Genomic DNA, 9,530 nt, shown 5'->3' with positions numbered 1-9,530 from the left:
CCTCCAACATCAGCCAGCGTACCATGTGCTGCCTGCTGTCTGCCCGGCTCTTCAAGGTAGCTGGGTTATATTATATAACTGAGATGTTTACCAGAGATGTAAACAAGGTAGCTGGGTTATATTATATAACTGAGATGTTTACCAGAGATGTAAACAAGGTAGCTGGGTTATATTATATAACTGAGATGTTTACCAGAGATGTAAACAAGGTAGCTGGGTTATATTATATAACTGAGATATTTACCAGAGATGTAAACAAGGTAGCTGGGTTATATTATATAACTGAGATGTTTACCAGAGATGTAAACAAGGTAGCTGGGTTATATTATATAGCTTGTTTGTTTATTTTATTTAACTTGTTTGTTTATATTATATAACTCATAAATATGTCTATAAGGTACTGTATGGTGTAGTGAAACCTTTTCTTGCCTTTGACTCCGCCCCTGCAGTGCCTCCTGCAGGCGTCGCTGCCCCACCCGCAGGCCGACCTGCAGTACGCCTCCTACAGCGTGGGGGAGGAGCTAATCCCGGGGGTGGAGCTGTTCTCGGAGCCTGACCGAGCACCCCTGGGGAGCACGGTGTCCAGCCTGGCCTTCCTCTGCCACTGGCTCTACACCTCCGGACACCACCTCACCGTACGCCTGAGCCTGGCTGACACACACACACGCACACACACACGCACACACACACACGCACCGCTACGGCAAGATCCTTGCCGCCGCACCAAACATTTGATACAAAAAACAATAATACAAATTAGGCTATATATAAATAAAACTAAATATGTCTGCCTAAATGCGCTTTCAAAACCACTGTCCTCATTAGGACTATTTATTTTCAATAAAGAGCCTATAGGCCGCGCGCTCTGTGCCGCTCCATGCTGCTCCTTTCTGAGGTGATCGGATGACTCGGCGCGTGAAGGGATTTTTTCCTTAGTGAGCGTTATGAGGTTACAACGAAAGATAGGTAGGCTATTGATGCTCAAATATTACCATAGTGTTAACCAGTGTTTGAATGGGGCCAAACACTGGTGCTGGCACCTACAGTAGGCCTACTCCTCAAAATGCCTAGCCTACTGTCTAAAATACATTTATGTTAGTAATCTAAGTGCCGTTATAGCTACAGTTAGACGTGCCGACAGCTCCTGCCCATCTCAAGCATGTTGGTAAAGCCTTTGGTTTTATAATTCCCTAATGACAACTAGCGGATCCTATAACCTAATATATCAATAAAATTTTCCAGATGGGCATATGACGATTTTTGAAGAGGAAGAGAGGAGAATGATGAGACCAGTCAGGTAGGCTAGGTTATTGCCGGCTAGCCATGATTCATATTGGGGGGATTAAGGAACAAGGCAAGCTATCTGTAGTAGGCTAACAGTTTTGCCCGCTTCCCAGGGACCAGTAAAGTCTGTTCGGGCAAGAGGAATGCCTCATGCAGTTGTCTGATCGGACAAGTAAAAAATGAATATGATAAATTGGCCTTGTGTTGCTAACGTTACGTAACGTTATCTGAAAATACAGTTTGAGCCGAAGTGGAGCCTGCTCCATTTGAGCTACCCGCTGCTGTCTGTCAGTCAGTCAGAACTTCAAGCGAGCGTTGTCAAGGAGACATATAATATAATATATATATACATATATCTATATAATACATATAATAAGACAATATAAGACATATAATACACCACAAGCGCGAGTAGGTTCTGCAACTTTCGTGCAAGTCAGGTGCAGCGCTGCCTGATGGATTGTGCGACGGTCTTTTTGGCTGGCTGAACTCACACTAGCTTGCGTTAATGTTCCTCCAGCCACCTAAAAAATGCCAATCAAAATAACAGAAACCAGCAGCTGTTACCATTATAACAGCTGCTGTTATAATGGTAACCTACAATACATCTGATTAAAATATGTCTATAAACCATATGATTTATTAAGTGCCTGTGTGGTTACTGTTTTATCCCGTCCAGTTACATGTAATTAATTACATTTTAAGCTCTAGGACTTTACCAGCCTTACGAGATAAGTTAGGCCATCTTTATAGGCCTACTTATAGGAAGGGGACAGGAGAGAGGAACAAGGGAGGAAGAAGGGCGGTCTCCGATCCCCCGCTTTGGTTTCGAAATCGGACTCTTTTTTTCACACACCACCACACCAAGAGATCAGTTCCACAGGAAACACTGCAAATACACACGCACACACACATGCGGGCTGGGTATTGGCAAGGACCTCAAGATTACATTACATTACATTACATTACAGTCATTTAGCAGACGCTTTTATCCAAAGCGACTAACAATAATTGCATTTAACGTAGGAAAAGCCAATGTACTACTACTTGCTAGAACTCACAAGTGCATCTTCTTTCTAAAACAAGTGACTAAGCATAATCTAGTGCTGAAGGCAAAGTGCAAGAATAGCAATCTAAAGTACAGTACAATACAATAAAACAATACGTGCTTAGGCGGGAGGATTGTTGTAGTACTTCTTGAAGAGATTAGTTTTGAGCCTGCGACGAAAGATGGGCAGCGACTCTGCTGTCCTGACATCAGTGGGCAGTTCGTTCCACCACTGCGGGGCCAGGACAGAGAAGAGCCGTGACCGTGTCGATCGACCGCAGGGGCCTCGGAGTGACGGGGCAACCAGTCGCCCCCAGGTAGCAGAGCGTAGCGGTCGGGAGGGGGTGTAGGATATGATACATATCACGATCAATCAATCAATCAATCAAAGCTTTATTTGTATAGCGCATTTCATACCCAGAGGCAACACAATGCGCTTTACAGAGAACAAGGGAGGTGGGCATACGACCCACTCTCTACATATTCCAGAGGGAAGCAAAAAAACAGTAATCACCCGGGGGCCAGATAAGTGAGCTGTAAAAATTCTTCCCTGACCCCTCTCAACAAGGTGATCGAGCAAGCTCCAGGAGTATGTTTGTCTACCGGCTAAGAACATTTATGAAGCAATACATTGCATTGAATTACATTTCAGAGTGAGAGAGGCTAAAAGCATCATAGGAGAAAGAATATTCTACGGACATGCTACATCATCCACAGTAGACACAGGGGTATCTATCGGACTTCGGGAGGTCTGCTGGTGACAGTGGGGCATCCACTGGACCTGGTTAGAAGATAGGAGGGAGAGAGAGAGGCACTAGGGAGAGGGAAGGCAGAGGGAAGGCAGAGCAGGGTTAGTAGCACATAGAGCCATTCAGACCACACAGATATTGAAACAGGAAACCTGGGGCAGGCTCCTGGAATATATTTGTCTAATGGCTAAGAACATTTAAAGAACAATAAATAATATTAAATTAAGTTTAAATTAAGTTTTCGGAGCAAGAAAGGCTAAGCGCATCAGGTCCAGGCCTAAGCCGGATGTGGACTGATGTGTGTCTGTGTGTACGTGTGTGTGTGTGTACTAAATACTACGATATCCACAGCTCCGCAGCTGACACGCGACTTGGTTAGAGGATAGGAGGGAGAGAGAGAGACACTAGGGGAGACAGAAAACGGTTAGTAGCACACTGAGTCATTGAAGCAACACAACAGTCAGAACAAGCCTGTTTCAGGATAACCAGCTTCTGTACACTACTTGATATACATACATTGCATAGCAGGACAAATATCAGTGTATACAGAGGATTCACAGGTAGGTTTAAGGCTGCCTTTCTGTATCTCAAGGTCCTAGCTAGTGATTGTAGGCTAGGTCGAAAAGGTACGTCTTGAGGTCTCGCTTGAAGACCTCCGTTGTTCCGTCCCTTCTTAGGCACTCCGGTAGGGTGTTCCAGAGGTTGGGGGCATAGAAACTAAAAGCTGCCTCTCCATGTTTCTTGGTCCTGGCTTTTGGAACTGTTAAAAGTTCAGTGCCTGAGGATCTAAGTGGTCTGTTTGGCATGTACTTAACAAGCATGTCTGAAATATATTCTGGTGAGTGACTGTGGAGAGATTTATAGACTAGTAATAGTATTTTAAAGTCTATTCTAGAGTTGACTGGTAACCAGTGTAGTGATTTTAACGCTGGTGTGATGTGTGCCCTTCGTCTAGTCTTAGTGAGGACTCTTGCTGCAGCATTCTGTATTATTTGTAGCTTAGAGATTGCTTTCTTTGGTAGGCCTGATAGTAGAGCATTGCAGTAGTCCAGCCTGCTTGTGATGAAAGCATGCATTAATCTTTCGGTGTCAGCCTGAGAGAGAAAGGGTTGCACCTTGGCAATGTTCCTTAGGTGGTAAAAGGATGTCTTTGTAATATTCTTGATGTGGTTTTCGAAATTAAGATCCGAGTCAAGTATGACACCTAGGTTTTTAGCCTGGCAATTGGTGTCAATTTCCAGAGTTTTTAGGTGTGCAGCTAGTTTCTCTCTTTACGCTTTTTCTCCAATAATCAGTACTTCTGTTTGTCCTGGTTTAGTTGGAGGAAATTATGTGACATCCATACATTAATTTTATATCTGTAATACACTTGACAAGGCAGTCAACCAAGCAGTAGTTACTGGGTGTAACAGAGATATAAAGTTGAGTATCATCTGCGTAGCTATGGTAGCTAATATTGTGCCTCCTGATGACACTGCCAAGGGGCAGCATGTACAGGCTGAAGAGTAGAGGTCCTAGGATCGATCCTTGGGGCACCCCACAGGTCATAGGGATCTTTCTTGAGCTATATTCACCGAGGGCAACAAAGAAATCACGACCGGTTAGATAGGTCTTAAGCCAATTTAGGACTGGACCAGAGAGGCCAACCCACTTTTCCAGTCTTTCGATGAGGATTGCATGATCTATAGTATCAAAGGCTGCACTCAGGTCCAGGAGGACAAGAACAGAAAGCTCTTTGGAGTCAGCATTAATTCTGAGGTCATTTACAACTTTGACTAATGCCGTCTCTGTGCTATGGTGGGCACGGAAGCCGGACTGGAAAAGGTCAAGGGTACAACTTGTAGCTAGGAAATCATTAATCTGTTTGAAAACAATTTTTTCCAGAATTTTACTCAAAAAGGGAAGGTTGGAGATTGGTCTAAAATTGCTAAAAACTGAAGTGTCTAAGTTGTTTTTCTTCAGTACGGGTCTCACCAGAGCAGTTTTAAGTATTGGTGGGAAGACACCTGTAGATAGGGAGTCATTAACAATGGATAAAATGTCATAGGATACAGAGTCAAAAATAGTTTTGAAAAAATCGGTGGGGATGGGATCCAGCAGGCATGTGGAGGTTTTGAGTTTGGATACTACTTTTCTCAACATTTCTGTGTCCATCAGTGTAAACAGGCTCATATGTCCATTATATGGAGGGAGAGGATCTGTGAACGGGATGCATGGCCTTTCCTGAGTGATATTCCTCCTAATATTCATAATCTTATCTCTGAAGTAAGCTGCAAATTCCTCACATTTGGAGGTAGAGAGCAGGTTATCAGGTGTTTTTACGGCAGGGTTTATTAGGCCATCAATTGTTGAGAAGAGCACTCTTGAATTATTTCGGTTGATAGATATCAATTTTGAGAAGTGGTCTTTCCTTGCATTTCTTATTGCTTTATTAAAAGCAGAGAGATGATCTTTGAGAATATCATGGTGGACCTGTAGCTTGGTTTTTCGCCATATACGCTCAGAACTTCTGCAGGTTCTCTTTAGTTGATATGTTTCCTCATTTCGCCATGGGGCTTTATTATTGGTTGTGATCCTTTTCAGTTTAATAGGTGCTACAGAATCCAAGGCTGCCCTTACTCTGGTGTTAAAGGTGGTTGCTAAGTCTTCAATAGTTCCTATGGGCCCCACTTCTGGAGTTGATAAATTGTTTGTGGTCATTATTTCTCTAAAACTATCGGCTACTGCGGAGGTAAGATAATGTTTCTTTATAAAGCGCTCAGTACTACTTTTGACTTTAGGAACTAATGCAGTGAAGAAGATACAGAAATGGTCGGAGAGGGCGAGGTCACTAATAGAGGAAACAGTGATAGTCAGGCCCTTAGTAATCACTAGATCAAGGGTGTGGCCGGGGTTGTGAGTTGGCTCAGAGATATGTTGGGTAAAATCCATGGAGTTTAGGAGGTTGATAAAGTCCCTAGCTTTCGAGTCCGCCTCAGTGTCTACGTGTATGTTGAAATCTCCAATGATGATAATCTTATCATAATTTGTATGGATGATGGACAGGAGTTCTGAAAATTCTGTAGAGAAGGCAGGGCATTGTTTGGGAGGCCTATACACGGTTACTGCCAGAACTGGGGGCTGGCATTTTAGGACAATAGCGTGGTGTTCAAAAGAGGCGAAATCATCAAAGGAGATGGTCCTGCAGCTGAGGGCATCTGTAGCTATGGTGGCTGTTCCTCCACCTTTTTTCCCACTTCTGATAGATTGAAAAAAGCTATAGTTAGGAGGAGAGGCTTCAATGAGGGCTGCTGATCCATTTATATTTAGCCAGGTTTCAGTTAGGAACATACAGTCTAGTTTACGTTCACATATAAGATCATTAATGAGAAAAGTTTTGCTTGGTAGGGACATTTAGAATCGCCATTGAAATAGCTTCCGGAGAAAAGGGCTGGCTCGCCTGTCTAGTAGGCCTGGATGGTATATTCACTGGAACGGATATCAGGTTTTTTATATTAGATCCACCTGACTGTTTCATTATGGTACTAGGGGTTCGGTGGGAGATAATTCGCTGAATGGCATATTCAGGTGGGCAGAATTTGTTTATAAAAATATAGACGTCGCTATGCCAGGTCTCAGTGAGGGGCAGGGAATCAAGGTCTATGGTGATGGGGCGCTGGTGAGATGGAGCTGGTGTAGCCCGACCCTCGGGTACAGGAGGTTTATGTTTGGCAGTAGGGTGGTTGAGACGGGTCGGGCTAACCCCACATCAGACGCTGGAAGATCTCAGCGTCAGGTCCAGATGGGCACCTGACCTACTAGGATGAAGGCCGTCCCTGGCGAAGAGGTCCGAGCGGTTCAAGAAAGTGGTGAAATTATCTATGAAGGGAAGCTTCAACTGGCAGCAGTAGCCTTTCAGCCAGATGTGGAGCTGACGGATCCTACTATATTTGGCATCACCATATCGGGGGGAGGAGAACGGGCCAGAGATGATGCAGGTCTTTCCTGACGCCTGAGCAGTGGAGATCAGGGCCTTGAAATCCTCCTTCAGCCGCTCAGACTGCTGGAGCTTGATGTCATTTGTTCCGACATGGATGATAATGGATGAGGCCAGGGGATTATCTGCGAGGAGTGATGGGACAACAGTCCTGATGTCCGAGACCTTAGCTCCTGGGAAGCAGCAGGTCCGGGCTTTCGGGACCACTACATGGCGCACCATGGAAGATCCGATGACGAGCACAGATGGGGGGGCAGGATCAGTGGCGGGCCCACTGGGCTTAGGGGACTTCCTTTGCTGCCTCACACCTGAAGGCCAAGTGGTAGAGGGTGGGGGCTGTGGGTCCCCTCGGTGGACTGGGCTATGCTTAGGCCGGGGAGCAGGCTTATTAGCCTGGCTATTATGCCGCTCACCAACCAGAGAGGTGTGGGTGGGCTGCGGAGTATGGGTATGGTACTGAGTAGGGCAGGGTGTGAAATGAGCCTCAGTTGCAGGGAGCCTGGACGAGGAGCTGATGCTAGTATCCTTGGACCTCTTGGGTACAGGCTCGGCCAATAAAGCAAAGCTATTCCTCAGTTGGAGGGTGTCGTCGTCGGAGGGTTGGGAAGGGACCCTGGAGGTTTCCCTTTCTCGTTTCCTCCTAACAGTGGTCCAAGGGGTGGGGCTTGAATGCTTGGGTCTGGCACTGAGTCTGGGCCAGGATTTCTCACTCAGGAGGAAACTAAAATCCACATCCCCACCCCCGGATGCCGCCGACGGTGGAACAGTGGGAGGCTGGACGTCGACATCGGTACATGATACATGGGTCACGATATGATACGTGCCACGATACATTGAGATACTGACCTGAAAATCAATACAGTATCGCAGAAAAAACAGGGACAGACACACACACACACACACACACACACACACACACACACACACACACACACACACACACACAGGTCCAGGGCTCTGATGCAGGCAGGTTGTGTGTGTTGCAGGCCTTGCCCATGCTGGCTCTGTACTTGCACTTTGTGGGGTCCGTCTGTCGAGACCCACAACTCACCATCAGAGGCAGGATACTCAAGGTCAGTCAGTGGTATGTGTGTCTGTCCCTGTATGTGTGTGTATGTGTGTGTATGTGTGTGTGTGTGTGTGTGTGTCTGTCTGTCCGTGTGTGTGTGTTTGGTCCTTGTGTTTTTGTGTGCGTGTCCTTGTGTGTGTGCATCCCTGTGGGTGTGTGTGTGTGTGTGTATGTGCGTCCTTGTGTGTGTGTCCCTGTATGTGTGTGCCCCTGTGTGTGTGTACGTGCATCTGTGTGTGTGTGTGTATAACAGTGTGCTCCTCAGGTGCAGGTTCTGACGGCGCTGGGTCAGTTCAGCCAAGCCATGAAAGAGACGGCCCAGCTGGTCCAGGGAGAGCAGGTTCCCCAGCCTCACGGAGCCTGCAGCGGCATAGACAAACACATGGTACACACACACACACACACACACACACACACACACACACACACACACACACACACACACACACACACACACACACCCTGTAAGAAGCTAGCCCCCAGGAGTGAGAGACTTAAGACTGTCAAAAGGGCCTCCTTCCATTGGTCTAGGGATGATGTCGCTAACAGCTAACCCCCCCAACGTCATCAGCACTACAACCATCGTTATTTAGCATTCTCCATACAGCAAGCATTAGCTGGTGAATTCCTGACCTCACTGATAACATAAATACAATACCTTATACTGTGGGATTTCCATAATAAACCAAAATAAGCATAAATCCTCGACTTTTCTACCATTCTTCCTGGAACCTCTCATGGCTCTCTAACTGACTAGGGATGGTCTCAGATAGGGAAATAGGCTGCACGTAACAACACACACATTGACTGACACACACACGCACACACACCACACACACACACACACACACACACACACACACACACACACACACACACACTACAGCGGCAAAGAGAAACATGTGACACACATTCTATGCTCATTGATCCTCAGGCAATCAGGAAGTTCTACACCAACAAGTCTCTGCTCGACCATGCCAACATTCAGGTCAGTGGTGTGTGTCTGTGTGTGTGTGTGTGTTGTGGTGTTGCTGATGTGTGTATCTTCTGTTGTGTGTGTGTATATCCTGATGTGTGTGTGTGTATCTCCTGGCATGTGTGTGTGTATCTCCTGATGTGTGTGTGTGTGTGTGTGTGTGCGCGCGTATGTGTGCGTGTGTGTATATGTGTGAGTGTGTGTGCGCGCGTGTGTGTGTGTGTATCTCCTATTGTGGGTGTGTGTGTCCAGGCGGTGGAGGATCTGGTGAACCGTGGTGTGGTGTCTGAGGCCAGCCTGCTGTACGGCCCCTGGCTGAGCAGACGTCTGTGCCTGGTCAGAGTGCAGCTCCTCCTGGCCCTCAGCTCCTCCGTACACGGCCTGCCTGAGCCCCTGGGACACGGTGGGGCGTCTGGATCCCTCAATCC

The 9,530-nt window shown here is 46.5% G+C and overlaps 1 protein-coding gene across 1 annotated transcript in view; it reads left to right on the top strand.

The window, feature by feature from the left end:
- The window catches only part of cfap54 (cilia and flagella associated 54), a gene marked incomplete at both ends in the record, with an annotated part of 92,298 nt that overhangs the window by 52,344 nt on the left and 30,424 nt on the right, over positions 1–9,530 (top strand). Inside the window, 6 exons of the mRNA XM_084448042.1 lie at positions 1–56; positions 450–635; positions 8,044–8,130; positions 8,398–8,511; positions 9,061–9,114; positions 9,355–9,505. The exon at positions 1–56 is cut by the window's left edge and continues 11 nt beyond it. Of these exons, the coding sequence (XP_084304168.1) occupies positions 1–56; positions 450–635; positions 8,044–8,130; positions 8,398–8,511; positions 9,061–9,114; positions 9,355–9,505 (648 nt within the window). The remainder of the gene's footprint in view (positions 57–449; positions 636–8,043; positions 8,131–8,397; positions 8,512–9,060; positions 9,115–9,354; positions 9,506–9,530) is intronic.

The sequence above is a fragment of the Borostomias antarcticus genome (assembly GCF_949987555.1).
Source record: "Borostomias antarcticus genome assembly, chromosome: 13".
In the NCBI taxonomy this organism is placed as follows: Eukaryota; Metazoa; Chordata; class Actinopteri; order Stomiiformes; family Stomiidae; genus Borostomias; species Borostomias antarcticus.
Note: the sequence above shows the minus strand (reverse complement) of the source record. Positions and strands in the feature narration are given on the sequence as shown.